Below are 26,010 nucleotides of genomic sequence, written 5' to 3'. Positions count from 1 at the left end.
CAATGGGACTTTTCAATTTGTGTTGGTGCCCATCAACATCAAAAGTTATGAAATATTAAAAACAAATTGACCCAATCGCACGTCCTACTATTTAGTGCAAGGGTGTCGAGTGTGCAGCCACTTTAACTCCTATGTTACTATACAGGGCGCGCTGTGTAGTTCCTCCTGTGCCAACAAAGGTCTGTTCTTATTGGCCAGTACAAACGGTCACTTGCCCAACCGCACTCGACCGCAAAAAAACAACAACCAAACCTTGCTCCTCTCGTTTCCCACGGCGCTCGTTAGGTCACCATGGGCACCGGAGATCGGAGGACAGGGGAGGGCGAGGTGCATTCAAAGGTACCCGGTGTCTCTCCCCCCAGCCCGGCTCTCTCTCTCTCTCTCTCTCTCATCAGAGTCCGGGCTCGCTCCCCCCCATCTCACGCGTGGCTCGTCATATGTGCTGCATTGTCCCCTCTGAGTTCACGCGCATTTGTCAATTTCTTTCTTCGTTCTGCCCCTTTTTTTTTACTTTCTATAGTATAAATCCGTTTTTCATTGATCCACCCATCTATTTTGCTTGAGTGTCCCATCACATCATTGGCAGAGCACGCAGACTTTGAAGGGGGGGGGGGGGGATACCTAACCATACGATAATATTTTGCTAGCTGGTTAGATATTTAGGTAAGACAGGACACAGAGCAAGATGTTCTTGCCAGTTAAATGCCTGAATCGCCTTCTTTTAGTCACCTTTTAAGTCTAACAAGGTTTAGCGGTTGTGAGTTATTTCAAAATATCGACCCAACTTTGCAGTTAACCTTTGCCTTTTGTTTTGGCAATTCAACAGAATCCATTTTGAGAGTGACATAATGGATTCCCCTTTCCGTCTCAACAAACCTCTCCAGATTCGTGGCTTCCACAACCGCAAACATTTTGCTTCAATCCATCTCTCTATACCTGTCCCTCCACTGTCCAACACCTCAGCCGATCGATTAGTTACATATTCTGTCTGTTTGGTCATCACTTTGTCCCTTTGTGACCATATTGTGTTTACTCTCCCATGAAGGAAGTACATAAACTTCTCTCTCTCTCTCTCTCTCTCTCTCTCTCTCTCTCTCTCTCTGTCTCTCTCTCTCTCTCTGTCTGTCTGTCTGTCTGTCTGTCTGTCTGTGTCTCTGTCCGTCTGTTTCTCTGTCTCTATCTCTCTTCCTCTATCTCTCTCTTCCTCCTCTGTCTCTCTTTTTCCTCCCTCTCCCCCCAATCGATCTGTCTATCTTTATTCCTCCTTCCGCCTTATCTCTCTCTCCATCTACTGATATATAGTCATTCTCTCTCTCTCTCTCTCTCTCTCTCTCTCTCTCTCTCTCTCTCTCTCTCTCTTTCCTGATGTAACTAGTAACTCAAATTGTGTCTCCCTGTCTCTTTCTGTCTCAGCTCTCCATTAAAGATCACCTCAAGCAGCTGACGGATACTCACAGAGACTACATGCTGCTTCATGGTCAGTATACACACACACACACACACACACACACACACACACACACACACACACACACACACACAGTAACACGTGTTTAGAATACAGATATACACATTCACAGACACCAAGGTTGTCAACAGTTCCTAGGTTTATCAAGGTGTGTGTGTGCGTGTGTGTGTGTTTGTGTGTGTGTCTGTGTGTTTCCTGTGTGTGTGTGTGTGTGGGTGTAAGCACAATGACTCATTAGTCTGTTCAATGAACCCCTGCTTTCCTAACAACTTGTTTCCCCATCTTACTTTTTATCACTGGAAGCCAATATGAACCTTGACCTTTACCACTGACCCAAAATGGCCTCCATGAGCCAGCCAGTTTCTGTATGAAACTTCAGTTGAATGCAAATTCCGGTAGACAGTTGAAAAGCAGAGTGCTCTAGCAAATTCACACACTTTTTTCGTCAATTGATTCTGCCAAGACTATTTAATTAGAATCGTATTGTTTTCCTGTTCAACAAGCAAATGATTCCCTGCACTTCCTTTCCCTAAGGGGACAAATATGTCTGTCTGAAAATATTGGCGTGAAATGCATGGCAAAATGTGTTTCATCATTCTATCAAAAATGATTCTTTCATGATCTGGAATCCCAAGATTTATCTGGCTTACTTTGTTTTCGGATTTGGAACTCTGCGATGTTCTTTAGAATGTTCCGGGAATTTTAGAGCATGTAGTCACAGCCTGAAATCCTCTGAACAAGAACTAATTAAAACGTAAATCCTTGCTGACGTTTGTTGGTCTGCTTCCACAGGGTCGGTTGACAGCCCCTTTGAGCAAGGCACTTCCCCCAACAATGTGCCTTACTACATCAAGTAAGTACGGATGAGTAGCACAGAGAAGCTTAGCGCTGGTTCACATGTTTTGTGCTTTTGGGCTTTTTTGTTTTAATACCGTTAACATTGACAACCAAGCATATCTCGGCTTGTGGAAGTGGCTTTTCATAGAATTCCCAGCTGGGTAGTAACAACTTCCTCTAACGTGTGACCACTTTCTAATAAAAAAAAATGCCATGGCTGTTTTTTATGCTGCCGCTATGAAATAATATTAATGTGGGACATAATAATAAATTCTTCCCAAAGGCCATCGCAACCTGGGCCTAAACTATACTCAACATATTTACGACAATCCAAATACTCTAGTCGAAATCTGGGAAATAAAAAGATTTATTTTCCTTTTGTTTTGTTGTTTTTGCTTCCTTTTCTTTTTACTATAAAGTACCAGTAACTACAACAAAGCAAAAGTAAAAAAATGTAAACATAACCTTTGACACAAAATTAAACATATTCCTAGAAATGTGTAGTTGTTTCTATTGTAATGTATCATAAAACAAACAACGTATGTTCAACCATATACCATATACAACCATATGTTCAATATACAGAAAATATTGGCGGCTGGCTACCAGTTTGAAATACTTTAAAAGCCGACCCTACTTCACCATAGTGACGTCCGAAAAAAGGAAAAGTAAAATAATTTGGTAGAGGGCGGTTGACTGAGGTGCTTGGTGTGGCTTTTCTAATGTACTCATTCATCAATCGATCCATTCATTCAATCATCCATCTGTCCTTTCATCCAACTATTCATCCATCTACTTCAACCATCACTTTTGTTTGTTATGTTCCATTCGTCCATTCATTCATCTGCAATCAATGCATTCCAGAAGTTCAACATTAATATGACCATGGCTGAGATGAATTTCATATTTCCCACTTAAAGAATACAGATGATTGACTTTGGATAGCATCATGGGATGAAGGCAGACCGAAAACCAAAAAACAACAACATAATAGCTAATTACTCCACCCTATGTACATTTTGAACACTCCCAATTGGATGTTTGATGACAATTGTTCAACATGAAACTACAACAGGCGGAGTGTTTTATAATGATTAACCCTTGAAGTAAACAATGATAACGACTATATTGTTATCTAATGCAGAATCTTGCTTCAGCTCTTTTTTAATTGGTTTGTGTGCTAGCATGGCAAATGTGTTTACGCAGTAACTCGCTAACAGGCTAGCCCAGTGGCTCACAGCGCTATCTCACTGACCAGGCTGATTCTAGTGTGTTATTGGTCGGCTGACTCGATAGGCTGATTGTGTGTCAGTGGCCAGAATTGAAGACACACCATAGAGCTGGAATGTCATGCCGGGATAAGAGCTTCCTATTATCGGCTCCTCGGAAGGAGTCTGGACGATCATTGATCCACACACATCTCAAAAAGCAGTCCTAAAGTTGACCTGTATCAGGGGGGCTGTGAGGTTAGCCAGAAAAAGTATCCGTTCAAAGTAACCTTGACCTTCGTCAGAATATAAAGTACTAAAAGTGCCACAGGCCAGGACAGAAAGAGGGAACAGAAAGTACTAAAAAGTAAAAAATTAATTTAACAGGCTGAATTCTGCCTAGTTTACTTTCAAATTGGAGCTAGTAAACTATACTCCACTACAGTGACGATCAGGCTTCGCTTATGTGGTATGGCAATATTTATATAAATTATATATATTTATAATATTTATTATTTAGTAGACACCAACAAACAGAACATTCCCTTGCATTCCATTGTGGGAAATGTAGCAATTTGGTTCCAGGAAATGTAGGTTTTAATTCTTTCAGATAGTGAAAGGGTGGACTATTTTGACTTCCTGTATCTGTAAGACCACATGACCTTCCAGCTCTATATTTTGTTAACATGATGAGAGAGAGAGAGAGAGAGAGAGAGAGAGAGAGAGAATAGGGCGAGCAAGTGGATCTCTTTCTCTGAAAGAAATTGGGTGAATGACAGATAGAGAGAGAGAGAGAGAGTGAGCGGAAGTGACCGATTTTCCTCTCTATATGCAGTGAGAAAGCTGAACCTTTTGCGATGACCCAGGCCCCGTGAGTGACAGTACACACGCACGCACACACACACACACACACACACACACACACACACACACACACACACACACACACACACACACACACACACACTCACACGTATGGACACCCACAATTGCATGACTAGAAACACAAATACAGACACACCCACACAAAGACACACACTCACACAATCGCACGCACACGTTTGGATACCCACAATTTCATTACCAGATACACACATACAGACACACAAACATGCAATCGCGCACACATACACACACATGGACAGCCACACTCGCATTACCAGACACACATACAGACACACCCACACAAGACACACACGCGCACAATCGCATGCACCCCCCCCCCCCCCCCCCACACACACACACACACACACACACACACACACACACCCCCCACACACACACATACATGTTCTCTTGAGGGGGGGGTTGTTTGTGGTACCTGATATTAACTTCTACATCAGCAGAGTGAATGTGCGCGTGTACTCACAGTACCGTGCACCCTAACGTGTGTGTCCACTATACCGGAGCACAAATCACTGATTACTGCATTCCCCCCCCCCCCCCCTCCTCGCGGTAGTAGTAATCTGAAGACGGGGCAGAGAGTGGAGCGGTGGCAGCGAGCACCTCCTGTGGGAACTGCTCCATTTAACTGTTCTTCGTTCACAGCCACCACACAGTCGCTCTTTGCTCCACCCATCTGTGTTGTTTAGGAAAGGTTGTTGGGATGTTGGAAGAACGTCCATGTTTCGGTTCTGGTGAGCCGAGGTCAAAACAACCAAACATCCAGGGGCGTAGGAATGAGTTTAACATTGGCGGGGACACATATCGGAAACCTGACAGATCCGGTATAATTTTTAGGTGGGACAAATGCGCCTGTCTCCGATATTGGAGGGGACACATCCCCTCCGTCCCCTCCGGTTCCTATGGCCTTGCAAACATCATTTCCTGTGTTTATATTTGGCGAAAAATAGTCCCTTATTCAATATGTCCAAGACTGTATTTTCCTATATTATGTAATTTTATATATTTTGTATTGTATATATTTGTATTGTATTATTATTCATTTTGTGGTCAAGATCACAAACAGTGATAAGTGGTCCTTCTATTATACGGTAGTGTCGGATAGGCAGTCGAAAAGTGATAATTTAACACTTCTTTAATCCAGAAACATAAAATAAAAACATATACACGCCCACACACACGCACACGCTCACATACGCGCACAGACACGTTCCCTCCTTTCACAGGTTAATGGCAAGCTATCGAAGGGTAACATCCCAGTTCAGACCCAGCTAGATAGAAATGACAGGCGGCTCTCTTCTTCCCTCTTCTCCCCCCTTTCTTTTTATCTCAATCTCACTTCAACTCCCAAATAAAATGACTTTATTGGCATGGGAAATGAACATTGAGGCCGACACTGTCAAAGCACAAAAAAAGTTCAATAGGATTAGCCGGCCTAAATGAGATTACAATAGTAGTCTTATAAAATGGTAAGGCCTATTTGTGTTCGACATCAAACTCATTAATAACATAATAATAACGGGTAGAAATAGGGTGTACCGAAACATCCCAATTTTGCAATACTGGAGGTGCACTTATCGCAGCCAAAGTCACAGACACCCTTAATACCTCCTCCTCCTCCTCCCACGCTCCTCCTCCTCCCTCTTCCTCCCGCGCTCCTCCTCCTACTCCTTCCTCCTCCCTCCTCCTCCTCTTCCTCCTCCTTCCTCCCTCCTCCTCATCGGAGGTGAAAAAGCTCGTGCGGATGGTGTCAGGGCTTCTTTAGCTGCTTCAGGAACACTGCGCGTGGGGGGAAGGGACGGGCATAGCTCCGCCTCGTCTCGCTGGAACGCCAGCCCCTGCAAACTACCGCTGCTCGCGCTCGTCGGCACACACACACATACACACACATACACATCCATCGACACACACATAAACACAAACACTCACACACACAGAAGGAACACTGGCAAACCGGACTCCTTGAAAACGCCTCGTCGGCGGGTGTTTGCCTCGGTTCGATCCGGGGATCCGTTCACCGCCGCCCGGCTGGGAGACTCTACCGGGATCGCGACATGAGGGAGCAGCTTCGGAAGTGAGTGTTTTGATACCGGCCGGGGGCGGGGGGGGGGGTGTTGTGGTTGTGTTTCGGCCGGCGGGCACAGCAATGGTCTCGGTCATGATGCAGTGCAGCTCGGCGGTGGCCCCACCGTGCTATTTGCACAGGCAGAAATGTGTCGGCGTGCTTAGCAAGCAGAGGGGAGAATGCGGGGACTGCACAGTCAGAGGGTGGGTGGTGGGGGGCTGTAGCAACGGACAGAGGGGGATACAGAGAGAGAGGAAGGCATCGGGAAGCCTGGAGAAGAGACTAGCTTTATATGCTGGTTAGCCGCCGATCTTAGCCTTGAATCCCCGCTAGCCACCCCCTTTTATATCGCGTTGTTTTGGCCGACCTGGCAGGTGTGTGTGTACGTGTATGTGTGTGCGTGCGATTGTGTGTGTGGGGGGCGATCAGCCTCGTTCTTCGGCTTCTTCGCTTTACACGACAAGCCTCCAGAAACGGGAGGCTTGTCACAATGAAGCCCCCATGTTGTCACCCGGTGGGGCTGTGGTTGCATTCCTCCACACCAGAGCAATGCAAACACGGCCACCTCCGCGCTAACCAAGCCACGGGGGAGGGACTGGGAGCGACCCATCTCCCCCCCCCCCCCGCCAACAAGCCTGTTACAAACCATCCGCGACCCCCGCTGCGCAGAGGTGTGTGCGCGCGGTGCACGGGCGTTGTGGGGTTCAGTCTTGACGGCTGTGTGATTCGGATGAGCAGCATCGCTATGATATAACGTCAGCCCCCCCCCGTCTCTCGTGCAACGTTGATATATGCGTAATAGAAGGTGTCGCTAAGCCGTTTCTGAAACCTCCGACGTCGATCCTTTTTTTTTTGTAGAATCACGGGTGCGGGACGGCGTGTTATCGTTGTGTACTGTGCAGGGAAAGTGCACGTACACATATTTTTTATTTATTTTTCCCTTTGAGTTGGTGTGTGTGTGAGTGTGTGCGTGCGCCCGCCTGCGTTCTCCTTGGTTTGATGCAGGCTGGCTTTTGTGCAGGTTTTTCTGGCACACATGTGACTGCAGATTTGGTGTGTGTGTACGCGGCCCCCGATTGGACACAGCCCATAGACAAATGCCCATATTCTCCTCCAGCCCCTTTATAACGGCGCAGATGTGTCAGGGCACGTTTGACTGCCTGTTCTGTGTTCCCGCAAGTCACACATTACGCGTTAAGCAAAGCCAAAACAGCGATCGTTTTCTATTAACGGGCCTCTATGGTGTTCTGCATGAGGGAGGTCATTTCAGCCTACCCGTGTGTGAGTCACGGTCGACCAAGAGGCTTCTCAACTCACGAGGCTCTCTGGTATATCTGGAGTTCTGCATAGCAATGTTTTGGCATGACGAGGCCCATTCCCGGCTGTTACAAACACTGCGTTTCACAGGAAGGGATTCTGTTGACATGCAGGCTGGCATCCAACGTGGAAGGAGCGATTTGACAGGGGATTACAGTGCGGTGTAAGATGTGATTAGAACACAACGCCAGAGCCTCGCGTTTTATTTTTTCTACTGCACATGAATGGGCTAAAGCCCCGTAGCAATAAATCTCCAATAATTAGATCTTTAAAAACGATAATGACAGTGATCAGATTCCTTCTTCACACACACACACACACACACACACACACACACACACACACACACACACACACACACACACACACACACATATATATACACACACACACCCTGATAATCCGAGGACGATTCTATCGATACTCATTTGGTACTCATCACTCCCCCAACATAACTGCTACCTCCATCCCGAAAGATAACACAAATCTCTGGTTCCATATTTCTTCTGCTAATGTGCTTATTTTTGTACTTTGTAATCTGTTAATAGGCCTCACGCCCCCCAAAACCATTATCCAAGTAAAGTGCAAATAAAACCACCCTCGACTTCCTCCCAGCGATCAAGATAATCATATTTTTCGATTTATAAGCTCTTCAAGTAATCATAGTTGGTATAAACTAATAGCAAACTGCACAAGCATTTGATGAAGGGTTTTTTTTCCCTGTTTCGTCATTTGATAACATAAATGTCATTCAAAGAAGCGTAAGAACAATTTCAATAGAAAAAACTCAAAGGACACAGCACAATATACAAACACACAGCTGCAATATACAGATTAATCCCTGAGCTCTTTATCCACCAGAATACATTTCTGCTAATACGGTTTAAAACCGGTTTATTAAACCGGGTTAGGAGCTCTTTAGACTGAAGGTGTGCTAATCTTGGTTAGCTTAGCCTACCTATGGCGTTTGCTCCGACAGAACATTAGGTGATTATCGAAACCAACAGCTGCTCCGTTTTTAATGAGACCCCACAAGCTGGTTGTTTTTTTTTGCCGTGATTCTCATTCGCTAGGATTGTTCCACAAAGGTCGGTCGGCCTGCACATACCAAAAACCTGGACGGGGGTGCACGGCTCCCCGGGATTGTTCGGGCCTATGGGCTGTCCCTGGTCAATGTCCAATCCCCATTTATTTCTGGACTAGCATGTTCAGGGTTTCAAGGAAGTGATGTTCTTCTTCGCAAGGTGGCAAGGGAACCAACCATGATCTATGGGTGAGAGGTAGCGATTCTACAGACCTATGATTGTAGGGTGGCAATTGTCAGGAATCTGTCTTGATCAGACACTATGCTCCCCCAGCATTGGATATAGGCAACATTGGATCCCAAAATAAAGGCACTCACTGACTTCATGGTTCTATGGTTCTACTACTAAGTGGACGCTCAGGAAGTCCACATAACACAATCGCATCCCATACCATCCCATTGGCCAGTGTCTCGATGTCCTGCCCACCGCTCATGATGTGGTCCATTCACAAACGGCGGATTGACTGAAATTCGGTGGCCTGTGAATGTCCTTCCAGTCAATCATCCTGGAGCCATAGTGAACTGCAGTAAGATGAGGTGACACAGGTGTTTTTAAAATGGGGATGTGTTGTTGAAAAGGCATATCACTCATCCATCAAGAAAAAGTGTGTGTGTGTGTGTGTGTGTGTGTGTGTGTGTGTGTCTTCTTGTGAGCAATTTGTTGGAGACCAACTGTAGTTAAGTCTCTCAGACGAATGCTGAAGCTACATAAGTGGCCAAAAGTCATATTTTACCACAGACCAACTACTGATTGCGGTGCTATTTGTGATCTAGTCATTTATCAGGCTAAAGGGACTTGAATTCAGGTGAGCTCAGATAAAGGCCATTGAGAAGCAGGTAGGGATTAAGGCTCAATGTATGTATTTCTATAAAAAATATATGAATACATTTTTAGAAAGGTTTTGCTTTGCTAAACCACAAACGTCCCCGTTTTTCATTTGTGATTTAGATCACCTTAGATTAGGGTCTAGCTGTTTTTTGCAGCCTAGCAAACAAAACGCCGCCTTAGTTAGCATAGGTGGGGTCCAACGTTGTTGTGATGACATGATTGAAACTCCTTTTAGTTTTTTACCGGCTGTCTTACGATAAAAACACATTCTCTAAACACGCAAAAAAAAACAACCAACAAAAAACATTGTAACAGCTGAACACACACAAGCAGCATGGTGTATTTGATCTTCCGCTTTACTTTGACAGTAACAAAGAGGAGCAAAAGGCATACAATACAAAAGTATTTGCTTAACTCGGCGAGATTAGATTTAACCACGCAAAACAGTTCTAGTCGAATTACTCTGTGTCCTTCGGCTACCATCGTCGAGAAAACGATCTCAACGGCATTAACCTTTATACCTTTATGTATATATATATATATATATCTTTCTTTTATCATCTTTTTTTACCATGAAGCAACAGCCACTATGGGCGGGATTTTCCTTGACATTAACATTTCCAGTATCTTCACAAAGTCTTCAACTCGTTTAATAATTGATCCTAAACTTTGCAGGAACCAATTTCGTTTTGGGATTTTCCAACCCAAACATCTGGTCTTTTTCCACGGCGCATGGGAAAACCGTTTCCTCCAAGAGCGATCCAAACTAAGTGCTAGGATAAACACCGTCAGCGGAGGCTGGTCGCTTAGTGGAGTGACCTTAACGGCATCCAGAAGGTGAACCACTCAAACCCAGGGAGAAACAGGGTTTCAATGAAAAAAATAAAAATATGGGTTTAGCCTTCGTGCAAAAGCTTGTTATTTCAATAAATACCATGCTAGGTTACGTCAGTAGAACTGTATTTGAACTTGAGTAATGGCTAAAAAAATACGTACTCCAATATTATAACTGAGTGTTTCTTTAAGAAACATGTCATTAAGGAGCAGGAAGGGTTAAAGCATTTTTCCCAGCGATACTTGCAGGTAGACTAGACATTGGGTTCGAGCCCGGAACCCTTGGGCTTGGATTGAAGCACCACAGTCTAAAACTCCTAGTGCCAGATGCCTCATTCCCCTACCTGCTCCTCAATCGCACGTATCGGCGAACCGTGCTTCGTTTCGCTCTGGATGGAAGCCACCGCTAAGCGGCTCAATTATTCTAATAATTGTTGATATTGCCACGGGATATTGCAGTCGCCATTCGTTACTCATTATCTCTGAAGTGTGAGGGTCTTCTACAGCTGGAGCCCGGGATGGCTTTCAAGGACTACTTCACTGCTGGCTGGCACTCGTCATTATCTCAAGAGAGTGTGTGTGTGTGTGTGTGTGTGTGTGTGTGTGTCATTTCACAACAGCACGACAATGCAAGTCAGGGGAAAATAGGGGTGTGTTTTGCTTCTAGGGATGTCCAATTACACATGTGTAGGCCGCTCGTAAAAATACAACAATGAAAACACACAAGGGTGCTCAAGAAGCTGTTGTTTGTTGCGCACACACACACACACACACACACACACACACATATTACTGCAAAATAAACCCAGGCAGGGGGATGTAGGACCCCTACTTGTGGTAGAGTGAACCCCCCCACAATGGGGGGGGGGGGGTTCAATTTGTGATAATGACTTTCGCTGAACTTCTCCCGCTAATTACACGGCTACTTGGGAAAATAGATTATTCAACACAAAATATAACAAAAATGATTGCATTGCTTTTAAAAATGAATACTATAGAGACTATAGAACTATAGACTATAGAACTGCGTCCATAGCAACGGTCTGTTGTCAAAGCAGTGGTCTGCTATTCCAACATAAAAGACCGTAGAATGCTGTGATGGACCAATCAAAATCGAGTATTCAACAAAGCCGTATAATAATGGGATTTAACATAACGTGCAGTACCGCTTCACTACTTCGTAGAGGCGATTTCTAGATAAGTGGACTGCTCTGTTCGGTGTTTGTTTCATACCCCATCACTATAAATAAAACATGGTGTCAATGTAGTAAATGTGGTTCCTGTTGGAGTTTCTTCCAAAAGTGAATCTATAGCCTTACTCCCCCCATACTAAGTAGTACCAACTATTCGTCAAATCTAATCTCTTCTTTTTGTATCAGCCGAACATTCAGTTTCCAGCCAAACATAGCCACACTCATATTTGTTTGTGTGAGACACAGAACCTCTGGAGTTCTGCATTTATAAAAAAAATAGTGTGTATATATATATAACATAAAATAGGTATTTCAGTGTCATTATTGATTGCTATAACGAGTAATATTTCAGTATGTGGCCCCTATGTATATAGTGTGGCTCCCACACACAAACACCCATCTCCGCCTCTCCTCTTCACGACTCTTCTCTGCTCTCCCCCTTTTCCTCACACTGGTATCTCAGACTGGCGCAGTGTGGTCGGCTTGTGTCTGGCCTGTGGGGAAAGTGCAAATGCAATTCTCACCCATCATTATAAAATACTGCCATAAAGAAAAAAAAAGGATCCACCTACATTTCTTCAGCACGATTCCTATTTGTCCTCTGATTGGACAGCACGCATCCAATCAGTGTGTTCCACACTGAATGATTGCACATTTTTTGAAGTGTTTATTCCGACGTTTATCCGCAACAGGTTGCCAATTAAAACCTAAACTTCCCTCCGTCGCAGGACTTCACCCCCAGGAATCCCATGTCTGCGTACTGGCAACGCAAACTGCTGTTTGGGTGATGGTGGCCAATTGTGATTGATCTCGTTTTTTTTCCTCACTCTCTCTCTCTCTCTCTCGCAGCCACCAGACCCAGACAACATGCTGGGACCATCCCAAGATGGCCGAGCTGTACCAGTCCCTGGGTGAGATCTGTTTAAAATAAAACATGTTTTTTTTTGGCTTTGTTTTTCACGTGTCGAGTTGCAACTACGGCCACTCTTCGCTTAAGTGGCTCATTCAAATCCATTCCCCTCAATTCAAAGCGGCTTGTTTGAGTCTCTTGCCGTCTGTTTTTTATGTGGTTTATTTCAGTGGTTTCACTTCTTCTGTGGTTTTGTTTTCCAGCCGACCTGAACAACGTGCGTTTCTCAGCCTACCGAACGGCCATGAAACTCCGCCGCCTGCAGAAGGCTTTGTGCTGTGAGTAGCCTGTCACTCTGTCTGTCTGTCAACCTGTGAGTCTGTCTCCCTACTCTCTGTCCTCTCTCTCTCTTACCACACTTAAATTTTCCTCTTCGTCTCACTGTCTCTCGCTCTCTCTCTATCTCTCTCTCTCGCTCATTGTTTTCTCTCATCTTATGCCATCACCACCTTCCCTCTCCCTCCACCTCTTTTGGTGTGTGTGTGTGTGTGTGTGTGTTTTACTCATCCTATTTCTTGCCAGTGATTTTCTGTCACTGAGCGTGGCAGCTTGATTTTCTGTGTGTGTGTGTGTGTGTGTGACTGTCAGCTGTATGTGTGTGTGACTGTGTCAGCTATATGTGTGTGACTGTGCATGTAGCTGCCATTTAGCTGGCAGCAGGCGTGAAGCACAGATGCACAGTGCCTCTCTCTAATTATCACAGCTTTCCTCTCTCTCTGTCTCTGGCTGTCTGTGTCTGTGTGTCACGATCTCCATCTCTCTCCTTCTCTCACAAATGTTTAAAAAGTACAAGATAATATTTCCTATTCCTCTCCGCCTCTTTATCTCTCTTTCTCTGTCTCACCTCTCTCTCATCTCTCTCCCTCAACTCTCTCTCCCTCAACTCTCCCTCATCTCTCTCTCCCTCAACTCTCTCTCCCTCAACTCTCCCTCCCTCTCCCCCTAATCTCTCTAACCCCCATCCCTCCCTGTCTCTCTCTCCCTCATCTCTCTAACCCAATGTCTCCCTATCTCTCTCTCTTCCTCTTCTCTTTAACCCAATGTCTTCCTCTCTCCCTCATATATCTCCATTTCTCCCCCTCATCTCTCTAACCCATGTCTCTCTCTCTCTGTCTGTCTGTCTGTCTGTCTCTCTAACCCCCTGTCTATCTCTCTCTCTCTCTCTCTCTCTATCTCTCTCTCTCTCTAACCCCTGTCTCTCTCTCTCTCTCTCTACCTCTCTCCCTCTGTGTCTGTCTCTAACCCCACGTCTTTCTCTCTGTCTCTAACCTCATGTCTCTCTCTCTCTCTCTCTCTCTCTCTCTCCCTCTCTCCCTTTCTCCCTCTCTCCCATTCTCCCTCTGAGTCTCTGCCTCTAACCCCACGTCTCTCTCTCTGTCTCTAACCTCATGTCTCTCTCTCTCCCTTTCTCCCTCTCTCCCTCTGTGTCTCTGCCTCTAACCCCACGTCTCTCTCTCTGTCTCTAACCCCATGTCTTTCTCTCCCTCTCTCCCTCTCTCCCTCTGGGTCTCTGCCTCTAACCCCACGTCTCTCTCTCCCTGTCTCTAACCCCACGTCTCTCTCTCGCCCCCTAGTGGACCTGCTGGGGATGCCGGCGGCGTGTGAGGTGATTGAGCAGCACGGCCTGAAGCAGAACGAGCAGCTGCTGGACACGCCCACGCTGGTGTCCTGCCTGACCAGCCTCTACCAGCAGCTGGAGGCCACGCACGCCCACCTGGTCAGCGTGCCGCTCTGCGTGGACATGTGCCTCAACTGGCTGCTCAACGTCTACGACACGTGAGCCCTGCGTGCAGTGCACCCGCATACACACCTGGATGTATATATACAAGTCTTCAAACCATTCCTATGTACACGTGCGCTATGTATGCTAGGGCGAGGCGGCTAGCGCAATTGGGATTTTATCGGCGGGAATACTTGGGATTTTATCGGCGGGATTTTTTTTCTTCGGACTAATTTGCTTTATCGTGAGTGGCTTTTGGATAAAATCTGTCTGCTAAATACGGTAAATGCATATTAATATTTTTTTTCACAAGACTTTTCAAATGACTTGTTTTACGATCTATGTCGCTTCCATTTTGTCCCGTTGAACGTTCCGTTACTGAAGACCGGGGGGGGGTCTCCATGGAGACGGGGACATCAGTCAACCAATTGTGGGGAGGAATTTACAACAATCTACAAACGCTGAACATTTGGACATCGCAGAGCCTAAGAACATCGATATCTCTAGAAACTCTGTAAAGCTTAAACTAGCTGTCTTTTCTGTCTTCTTTCATCAGTCTTCAAATAATTCAGTGAATGGAATTATACCCTTTTTAGCATCGTTTTTTTTACAACACTCTACCTTTTCATGACACGCTATTTTTAAAATGACGAATAGTCTCGATAAAGGGGACTCGAAGGGACGGACCCATGTTTGACACCCACGTGATTGCCTGCTTCTAACGAGCGTGTCCAATTTATCGTAGTCCGAGTTATAGTCTTAAGAAGTTTTGAGTCTAGGTGCTTCCTTCATGGCTGGCTGTAGCCTCCGATAGAACCACACAATGAGGTTGGCTTTGTTCCCAAATGCTAATGCTACTCAAAGAACGTATTTGTTGATATCTACACAAATGTTATTTCGTATGAAAGCTGAGACTCAACAGATCCTAAGTATCAGCCTTATCCTCCTCTGACCCAAACTTGACGATGACGCATTAAGAAGTTACAACCAAGTGTCTTACATTTTTATCATTCTAATACACAATACATTTCTTGGAAACACACACACACACACACACATACACACACACACACAAGGGGGGTGTTTTTTGGCTACAAATGGCAGAATAACAGGAATCCATGGGGTGTGGTTGCTATGCTGTTGCTAGGGGCCGCACAGGGAAGATCAGGACGCTGTCGTTCAAGACGGGGATCATCTCCCTCTGCAAGGCCCACCTCGAGGACAAGTACAGATGTGAGTCACACGGACACACACACACACACACACACACACACAAAGGCTGTTCCATTGCATTGTTGATGCCACCCTATGTGGATGAATGTGAGTCACTAATTGTAACCACAGGTTAGCAAAGTGCTGTGTAATATGCACACGCACATATATACTTACACAGAATGCTCTCTTCACACATGCTCCCTTCTCTCTCTTTCTCACACACGCACGCACACACACACACACACACACACACACACACACACACACACACACAATGCACTCTTCATGCATGCTCCCTTCGCTCTCTCTCTCACAACACACACACACAAACACACACCTACAACCGTACACACAACCACACACACGTACACCCCTACAACTATAAACACACACAAACAAACCCACAAACCTACAACTATACAAACACACCTACAACCAAGCACAGACACACACACACCTACAACTATGCACACAAACAACCATACGAAAACACACTGCGTTGAATGCGGTGATTCACCAGAAGTCGAAGGGAGTGTTTGTGTCATTTGAATGAAACTGAAGAAAGAGTGTATATTTAAATCGACTCTGTGGACTGCGGAGCGCAGTCCACTCTTCCTGGGCGGTGCTGACCTTTGGCGGGCCAGTGTTATTAACTATGCTGCACAGCCTCACTGCGTTTCCACGGCATTCACTCATTTTCCACAGCTTCACTTGGTTCTCATGGACCTTTATTTAGTGAGTTGTTTTATTGATTTTGTTTTCTCTCTCTCTCTCTCGTGCTCTCTCGTTCTCGCTTTCCCTCTTTCCTCCCTCCTCCCCTTTGTGCTCCCTTCCTTCTACCCTCCTCCCTTTTCCCGTCCTCTCACTCCACCCATCCTTCTCCTCCATCCTCTCCTCCCCCTCCCCACTCTACTCCACCTCCTCCCCCTCCCCTCCATCTTCCACCTCCCCTCTCTTCTCTTCCTCTTCCTCCTTCTCCATCCCCTCGTCCACCATCACCTTCCCCTATCCCTCCTCCTCTCTCCACCCCACCCTCTCTCTCCCTCCTCCTCCACCTCCCCCTCTCTACTCCATCCCCTCCGCCTCTCTCCCTTCCCTCTCCTCTTCTCCACCTCTCTCTCTTCTCCTCCTCCTTCCTCCCCTCTTCTCCTCCTCCTACTCCTCCTCCTCCTCTCGCTCTCTTCCTCTTCTCTCTCTCTCCCTCCTCCTCCACCTCTTTCTTTCTTTCTTTCTTTCTTTCTTTCTTTCCTCCTCCTCTCCTCCTCCTCCTCCCCATCCTCCTCCCTCCCCCCTCCTCCTCCTCCCCCCTCTCTCCTCCTCCTCCCCCCCTCTCTCCTCCCCCCTCCTCCTCCCCCTCCTCCCCCCCTGTTTCTCCTCTCTCTCCTCCTCCTCCCCCCCCTCTCCCCCTCCTCCCCCCCCGTTTCTCCTCCTCTCTCTCCTCCTCCTCCCCCCCCTCTCTCCTCCTCCTCCTCCAGTCCTGTTCCGGCAGGTGGCCAGCGCCACGGGTTTCTGTGACCAGCGTCGCCTGGGCCTGCTGCTCCACGACTCCATCCAGATCCCCCGCCAGCTGGGGGAGGTGGCGTCCTTCGGGGGCTCCAACATCGAGCCCTCCGTCCGCAGCTGCTTCCAGTTTGTACGTAACCCCCCCCCGCCCATCTGGTTTGAACTGTTTTCCTAGTAGTAGTAGTAGTAGTAGTAGTAAGTAGCAGGGGAGAAGTTAATGCAGGGTTTCACACAGCACTTAACAGCTTAGGTGGCCGCCTACGCAACACACGCCTGCTGCCTCAAAAAACAAAAATGTTAATATCGTACCAAAGTATCAAATAATCCAAACTTCATTCCCTCTCTGTGAATAGATCAGGCTGCAGGGCAACAGTCTGCCAGCCTCCGTGAAAATAAGCATAAATGGTCCACCTGTAAGAGACCTCCCCCCCCAGGTCTGACGGCAATCCCCACCACCTTAACTAGCACATTTTCCGCGGGTAACCCTAGCGGTTAGCGGTTAGTCTGATATCGCACAAAATCGTCCGCTGGTTACAATCCGTTTCCGTCAATGGATCCTTCATCTTTTGCATTCCCTCCACTCCAACTGATTTCAATGGGGAGGGGGGGTATTCGATTTTAAACCTGACCAATAGCCGGAGACCAACACGTCGGCCTGAATCGTACGTAATCTGAGTCGACGCCGATGCCGTGCCAACAAACCGGATTATCCGGGGAGTTAAGAGTGGAGCAGAGTGAAGCAGATGTCGGGCGATATTGAGAAGAGATGCTGTTGATCGATTTAAGAACAGCCTCGATAGCTCAATCTATCTTCTTTATAGTGGTCGCCATTGTTGTTGTTTCTCCTCCTTGGTTAACCGCTGATTGGATAATCTTTAGGCACCCTCAGTGCTCATTGGTTAATTGCTTTTTCACCTGCGAAGCCGCTGTGTCATGCCATGAACTCGGTTGATTGGAGGGAATGGACAGAGGTCTGGACCCAGGTTCAAGGTGTCTTGCTCAAGGATGTGTAGGAGATTGTTTTGAACCCAAAACTTTTTTTGCAAATAGAGAGAGCTTATATAACCCTTAAATCCCAAATCGTCCAAATAACTCAAGTACGATAACGGCCAAATAAGAAGTAAAAATGCTCTGCTTTGACGGAGGGCTAGCTAACAACGAGCAAAAGGCGAATTAATATACTCTATTTGGACTGGAAGGTTAGCCTAGCCACTGGCGAACGAACGGCCCATTAAATCACCCAAACCTCATGTACTCCCTTAGCAAACATCTAGAGAACCCTCCCTCTTTAGTTCCTTCCATTGTAAAGCTATAATCAACAACATTAGAGTGAGGGACTGTTTTCAGTATCACTCTGTTGTCATGCATACCTTACTTGCTGCGACGTACTCACCCCTTTCGGGTTCCTTTAGCTACTTCATCCGGTGTGTGTGTTTTTAGGAACGTGTCGAGGGGCGGCATGTGGCTCAGGAGGTAGAGCGGGTTGGCTGGCGACCAGAAGGTTGTTAGTTCGATCCCCGGCTCCTCCTAGCTGAGCGTCGAGGTGTCCCTGAGCAAAGCACCTAACCCTAACTGCTCCCGACGAGCTGGCTGTCGCCTCACGTGGTTGACGCCGCCATCGGTTGTGTGAATGTGTGCATGAATTGGTGAATGTTAGGCAGTATGGTAAAGCTCTTTGAATGGCCACTGGCTACAAAAGCGCTATATAAATGCAGTACGTTTACGTTCAGGTCTGTGCAGCACTTCACACTTCCGTCATTGCGTCCGTCCGGTATCGATTGTACGCTTCAACTGTGTGGAAGAAGGCGTCCGCTCAAGAACTAGAGACAGACGTACGGATACACGTGACCAGCCAGGCTGCATCGCGGGTCCACATTACCACCCAGCCTACCCTTCTCTCCAACCTGCTTCCTCTCTAGATCCCCCTGTAATCTTGCAGGATTACCCATAATCCTCCATGGGATAACCCGCCAGTTTTGCCTCTCACTCAACATTCTCCCCCTTTTTCGATTTTTTTTCATTTTTTTGTTGCTTTTTCCTTTGCCAAGAAGTGATTTTCCCCACTGTGTTCCTCCGTCCCTCCACCCACATGTAAAATCACTGTTTTCTGTGGATACAGTCTGTATCCAACACGACACCGTGTCCAATTGTGTGTTTTGATTCATCTCTGGTTTCGCTTCCGTGAGAGTGGAGGGTGTGACTGATATGGTTACAGCGCAAACCAATCAGTGGCGACGTACTGGTGTGCATCACATGACCTAACCGCTGATCAATCCCCAACTGGTCAATCCATGGTCGTAGGGCAAGAGAGGTGTGTGTATTTGCGTGTGTGAGACGACAGCGTATTATTGAGTACTTTTGACTCTCAGCCGAAAGGTCAGCCGGGTTCAAACCCCAATGAACACCGCCCTAGCCTGGGTCACTTTGGCTAAGAGCGGAGTAAACACCATAGCGCCTGTTAAACGATAAAAGGTCCCATATTATACCAAGTTTGATTGTGGTTAGCCGTGACGCCCACTTGTGATGTCAGAAGAGGCCAATTTTCCAAAACGCCTTGTAACGGCTAATCACACTCACACCCGGTGGTATAACATGGGTAACCTTTCTTAAAAAACGATCCAAGCAAAAACCTCCAACTGGGCTTTGATTCGTCTTTGTCCCGTCTCCCCCCCCCCCCGTGCAGGCCAACAACAAGCCGGAGCTGGAGGCGGCCATGTTCCTGGACTGGATGCGCCTGGAGCCCCAGTCCATGGTGTGGCTGCCGGTGCTGCACCGTGTGGCCGCCGCCGAGACGGCCAAGCACCAGGCCAAGTGCAACATCTGCAAGGAGTGCCCCATCATCGGCTTCAGGTACGCCGGGGAACACTGGAGCCTCACCGGGGCGTATAGGACGCCTTCTCAGGGAGGGTCACTTTTCATCGCCATGGTCGCTCATCTTTGTGAACTTTAAACTTGAAAAATCGACTTTTCTCCGACCACGTTGCATTCCTCCAGTGGGTTATCTTGAAATGTCATCTTTGTAGAAAACAAGATGATGCTTTTATTTTATTTTAAAAAGATATACCGTTGTGGTGATCTTAAAGGGGCGGTGCTACGGGCTTGGTGTGGTGATCGTAAAGGGGCAAAGTTACTGATCTTTTGTTGTGATCTCAAAAGGGTGGTGGTGGAACACGTTTTAATCAGGGTCCTCAGGAACGAGTCCTGCTGTTCAGGAATTTTTACAGCCTCGACCTTGAGGAAAAACGTTGTTGTAAATCTGCTTCCTGTCCCCTCTCCTACTCTCCCCCTTCCACTCCGTCTCTTAGGTTCTTCTCTCTCCCTCTCTCCCCCTCTCGCTGGTGCTCACTGCTTTGATTGACTCTCTCTCGCCCCCTCTCTTACTGCCTGTCCCCCTGGGCTGTCCCCCACTCTTTGTTTCTGTCTGTCTGTCTTTCTTTCAACACACTATTGGCTTGGAAACTAAACATTTACACTACATCGCCGAAGCAGATGAATAATCAACCAAACTAGGAATTGTACTTGTGTTTGAAAAGTGTGAGATAATATTATGTCTCTCTCTCCCCCTCTGTGACTCTCTGGTTCTCTGTCTCTCTCTTAATCTTTCTCTCTCTGTGTCTCTTTCCTCTGTGACTCTCTCGTTCTCTGTCTCTTTCTCTCTCGTTCTCTGTGTCTCTCTCTCTCGTTCTCTGTGTCTCTCTCTCTCTTTCTCTCTCGTGATCTGTGTCTCTCTCTCCTCTCTCTTTGTCTCCCTCTTTCTCTCTCGTGATCTGTGTCTCTCTCTCTCTCTCTCTCTCTCTCTCCTCTCTCTGTGTCTCTCTCTTTCTCTCTCGTGATCTGTGTCTCTCTCTCTGTCTCTCTGTCTCTCTCTCTGTCTCTGTCTCCTCTCTCTGTGTCTCCCTCTTTCTCTCTCGTGATCTGTGTCTCTCTCTCTGTCTCTCTGTCTCTCTCTCTGTCTCTCTCTCTCTCTCCTCTCTCTGTGTCTCCCTCCCCCAGGTACCGCAGTCTGAAACACTTCAACTATGACATCTGCCAGAGCTGCTTCTTCTCGGGCCGAGTTGCCAAGGGCCACAAGATGCAGTACCCCATGGTGGAATACTGCACTCCGGTATGCCCGTGTGTGTGTGTGCGCGTGTGTGTGTGTGTGTGTGTGCGTGTGCGTGTGCTAAACAAAGCCGTTTTCGTCTGTGTGTCACTGTCTGCCTTTGTAACCTGTTATAAATCTCTGTCTCTTGCTCTCTATGTCTGTCTGTCTGTCTGTCTATGTCTCTCCTTCTCTGTCTATGTCTCCCCCCCCAGACGACGTCAGGGGAGGACGTGAGGGACTTTGCGAAGGTCCTGAAGAACAAGTTCAGGACCAAGCGGTACTTCGCCAAGCACCCGCGCATGGGCTACCTGCCAGTCCAGACCATCCTGGAGGGAGACAACATGGAGACGTAAGGACCCCACACCAGCGCTCGCCCGCTCGCCCACTCACTCGCTCACTCACTCACTCACTCACTCACTCACTCACTCACTCACTCACTCACTCACTCACTCACTCACTCACTCACTCACTCACTCGCTCACTTATACACACACTCTCTCTTACACTCTCTCACTCACTCACTCACTCACTCACTCACTTATACACACACTCTCTCTTTCACTCACTCACTCACTCACTCCCTTAAATACACTCTCTCACTTACACAAACACACACTCTCCCTCTTACACCCGTACACTCTGTCGTACACAGACACACACTCTTACACTCTCTCTCACACACTCGCTCACTCTCTCCCTTACACAATGTCACACACTGTTGGAGAACATCTGATTAAGCCGTGCCAACACGATAACAGACAACGTGGGGTATTTGACGTACTGAAGGTGCTCTCTGTTCTTGGTTCAATTCCCAATATGCCCTCTCTCACAACCTGCTCTTTTGTAACGAGACGATTTTGTGTGCGTGTCTGCCGCAACTACAATTTGTATTTCGTTGTGTTACATTCTCTTTGCTTGTGTTGAGCCGCACAACCCGGCTGCTGTGCACACTACGTCTCCCATCATGCTTTGCGGTGTGGTCCCCTCCCACTTCCTGTGTCATCATCTCCACAATCTTTTTGTCTTGCAGTCCTGTCACTCTGATCAACTTCTGGCCCGTAGAAAATCTGTGAGTACAGGTCACGCACGCACACACACACACACACACACACACACACACAAGCGCATGCACACACCACACACACTGCCTCTCATAACATTGAATTCTAATTCAATAAATTTTTTGAATCTTTGAATATTACATACTAAATACATGAGAATCCAGAATAAAAGATCTCCTTTGAACAGATAAGTTAAGTTATTTCTGTATGTATGTATGTGTGGAGTATATGCACTATAGTGCAATTATTTTTAACAAATAGATTTTCATGATTGGTTCCTGAGCTCTCTCTCACTCCCTCTCACTCTCTCTTACTCACACCAGAAACTAATTACATGTGTCTCTGCTCATCGTGTGACGTCACTTCCTGTGCGCACTGTATGTAATCTATAGGTCGAAATGACGAGGATGCTCTTCATCCCGCACCTCATCCTCATCACGTTGCGCTCACGCACATCTTTGTGTGTGTGTGTGTGTGTGTGTGTGTGTGTGTGTGTGTGTGTGTGTGCGTGTGCGTGTGTGTGTGTCACGTCTCAGCTGTGTCTCCACAAATAGTTTTGATATCTAGAGACTTGGTTTGAGCTTGACTTTATCTCTCTCTCTCTCTCTCTCCTCTCTCTCCATCCACCTCTATCCCGATCTCTCAGGCCTGGCTCCTCCCCCCAGCTCTCCCATGATGACACGCACACTCGCATTGAGCACTACGCCAGCCGGTAAGAACCGGTAAAAACGATCCGCGGGGAGACTTAACCGGAATGACACAGGACGCATCCGAGCACGTCAGCGTTTTTTTTTTCTTTCTTAAATTCCAAAAGCATTTTTACACTTAGATATTCTGCTGACACCTTTATCCAAAGCCACTCACAGGTAAGACTGAGGATATATCAATATGAGCCAAAGGTCATGGATCTTTGACCGGCACCGGCGAGTTTCTAGAAAACACATCTAGGCAGAATGCAGAGTAGCTATCAGAGGACCAGCAAGGTTAGAAGTTTGACCGTCTTTTTGACTGTTTACTGCGTATCTTGCTTTTAAGACAATCGTCAGATGACGTCTGCAAATTGAACACATTCTGTGTCTATACAATGGTATTCATTCAAATAAGTATATTCAGGAGCGTATACAGTTCATATAGTATATAGCATCGAGTACATATACACAACGGTTAAAGTGTGACATTATTGTTAGTTAAAGGTCCTACGGCAAGAAAATTTCACTTTATGAGGTTTTGTAACATTGATATGAGTTCACCAGCCCCGCTGCCCCACCACGGTGTTGCCCCAGCAGCTGGGCTCCGGCGGTACACAATCCCAGGCAACAATCCCTTTCTCCTCCATGTCGCTGTTCAATCAGAACTTCAGCGAGTCAAAGCCAAAATTCCTTTCCCCTCAATTCCTTCTCAACCGTGGCCGAGACAAGCCCCACTACGAGCCTCGTTGGGGAAGTACCGGGAGTCGGCAAACGGCAACAATCCCTTTCTCCTCCTCCACGTCGCCGCTCAGTCTGTGCTTCAGATTGACGTGGAAGAGCCAGAGACGTCGTGAGAACCCGACGCAGTCGTTTGAGATTCATCATACCATCCGGAGGCGCACACAGCTTTTGGCCGTGATAATATATATCATATTATATTATTTAGATATAGAGCTCCAGTACTCCCACCGGAGCATATTAGAATGCTCACTAGAATATTTACAGAACGCGGCCGAAAGCTGTTTGCGCCTTCGGATGAATCCGAGCCGTTGCGATACATCCACTGTGAACACGAGCGCATGGTACCGTGGCCGCAAGCTGCTCAGGGCCACACCCCCACCCTCCACCTTGATCCGCCTCTAAAAAACGGCACGTTTGTGGAAAGCTCATTGTGGGACTGGCTCGTAGAAGTGGCTGTAATTCTGCACCAAGGCTGAATTTATTGAACGTCTTCAAATACTGTATTAAGGGCCCACTAACACCTATATATAAGCATCCATAAAGTAGCATGCCATGGGACCTTTAATGATGTGAGAGGAATGATAATTAAGGGCAAAAGGAAAAGAGAGCAGCCAGTCATATCAAAACAATGAATCTTTCTCTCAATCAATCAGCCGATAGATCGCTGCGAGGTATGCGTGTGTGTGTGTGTGTGTGTATTGGGGGGGGGGGGGTGCTGGCATTCCACTTAATAAATAGCAGCATAGGAGCTAGAGGCTGTGCGTTTGATCCCAGAGACAGGGGACGCTTGACACCAGCCACTGTAACCTGGGGCTAGGACGCACGCACGCACGCACGCACGCACGCACGCACGCACGCACGCACACACGCACACACACACATACATACTTTCTCATGCATACATACTTCCTCACACACACACCCTCTTGTGGCTATGTTTCCTCAGCCATGCCCTATCCATAAAGTAACTAACAGTGGATCTAACAGTGATTGTCACTCCACCAGCAGGGCTGGGGTGTCTCTGTTGCTCAGTGGGTTTGCCTCGTAGGCCACGGTGTCTAAGAACATTGGAACCAGCGTTTCCCAACCTGTGGTTCGGGGGACCCTTTTGGGGTGGCAGGAGACTGATTTATAAGACGCCGATTTTTCAGAATCAGAAAAAAAAAGAAGCTTACGAAACAAATGTTGGGAACCTCATCTCTAGACTAAATGGTCACCAGGACAAAGAAACCCAGAATAGCATCCCGCTGCTGTTGTGTCGACCGATAATTACCAGAGGCAAGTATGGACAAAGCCCTACAGTTTCTTCCCCCCCTCCGTCAGGAGTGGGAAATATTAGCCCCACGCCTCACTTTTACAGACCCTTGGTCGATTGTGTCGTACCTTAGGAGTCTAGCCAGCAAAGCGCGTCACCACGTATCGCTTATCTCCTTCAGAATAAACGGGAAATAAAAAAGAAGAGTCGAATCCGTTGAAATGTATGGAATGTTCTGCGGCGTTGCCGTGGAAACCCCCTGGCCCTCCCTGGGCTTCACAAATGTTATCCCGTTAGCCGTGGAGTAAGACTTATCGGATTGACCACGATAAGATCGGGGGGTTTAAGGGTCTGACCCCGAGATCGGTTGGACCTGGGCGACGAAGCCGGGTGTTCCGACCTGAAACAGTTGTTCAGCAGACTCGTATCCCAAGATTACTTTATAAGGGGTTATTGGATGAGGTAGCGTATTCCTCAAGTACGCAAAGCGCATTGGTGGTCCTGAAATGCCCTGTATAAACGCAGTGAACGTATTATTAACTCTGAATCCCTGCGGAAGAAGGACAGGGTTTTAAAGTTGACATATTATACCACCAGGCGTGAGTGTGAATAGCCGTTACAAGCCATTTAAAAAATTCAGCCTCTTCTGACATCACAAGTGGGCGTGTCCACCTAGATGTGTGCTGGATGGATCAGTCTACCAGCCTACCCAGTGGACTGTAGCTAACGTTGCTCATCTATCCTTCATACATCTAGGTGGACACGCCCACTTGTAAAGTCAGAGGCACAGAGGCACATTTTCAAAACTGCTTGTAATGGCTAATCACTCTCACTCTCACACCTGGTGTTATATGTCACCTTTAAACGTCCGGGAATTACCTGGGGAACGGAGGTGTCTGGAGCGCTACGTTGTTGATGCTGACTTGGTTCTCGCTGTCTATCTCTTGCTTTCCACCTTGCAGGTTAGCCGAGATGGAGAACCGTAACGGCACGTATCTCAACGACAGCATCTCTCCCAATGAGAGCATGTGAGAACCGCTTTGATGCTTTACACTTCCTGGATTGTTTGTGTGTATAATCCTGCCAGGCTGAAT

The 26,010-nt window shown here is 47.0% G+C and overlaps 1 protein-coding gene across 4 annotated transcripts in view; it reads left to right on the top strand.

Moving 5' to 3' along the window:
* The window catches only part of LOC307075023 (dystrophin-like), an 81,430-nt gene that overhangs the window by 45,511 nt on the left and 9,909 nt on the right, over positions 1 to 26,010 (top strand). For 2 of the 4 annotated variants that reach the window (XM_079735507.1, XM_079735508.1), the window contains exons 33-47: positions 286 to 339; positions 1,414 to 1,477; positions 2,261 to 2,321; positions 4,349 to 4,384; positions 12,588 to 12,649; positions 12,852 to 12,926; positions 14,223 to 14,424; positions 15,516 to 15,601; positions 17,059 to 17,216; positions 19,770 to 19,936; positions 21,080 to 21,191; positions 21,383 to 21,519; positions 22,201 to 22,239; positions 22,878 to 22,943; positions 25,879 to 25,944. In XM_079735507.1, coding sequence (XP_079591633.1) covers positions 286 to 339; positions 1,414 to 1,477; positions 2,261 to 2,321; positions 4,349 to 4,384; positions 12,588 to 12,649; positions 12,852 to 12,926; positions 14,223 to 14,424; positions 15,516 to 15,601; positions 17,059 to 17,216; positions 19,770 to 19,936; positions 21,080 to 21,191; positions 21,383 to 21,519; positions 22,201 to 22,239; positions 22,878 to 22,943; positions 25,879 to 25,944 — 1,385 coding nt within the window. Of the gene's footprint in view, positions 1 to 285; positions 340 to 1,413; positions 1,478 to 2,260; positions 2,322 to 4,348; positions 4,385 to 6,318; positions 6,491 to 12,587; positions 12,650 to 12,851; positions 12,927 to 14,222; positions 14,425 to 15,515; positions 15,602 to 17,058; positions 17,217 to 19,769; positions 19,937 to 21,079; positions 21,192 to 21,382; positions 21,520 to 22,200; positions 22,240 to 22,877; positions 22,944 to 25,878; positions 25,945 to 26,010 lie in introns of those variants that run through there. The other 2 variants (XM_079735509.1, XM_079735510.1) reach the window with 2 other exon arrangements.

Source organism: Pollachius pollachius (assembly GCF_949987615.1).
Source record: "Pollachius pollachius genome assembly, chromosome: 4".
NCBI classification, from domain to species: domain Eukaryota; kingdom Metazoa; phylum Chordata; class Actinopteri; order Gadiformes; family Gadidae; genus Pollachius; species Pollachius pollachius.
This window is presented reverse-complemented; position numbering and strand designations above follow the sequence as displayed.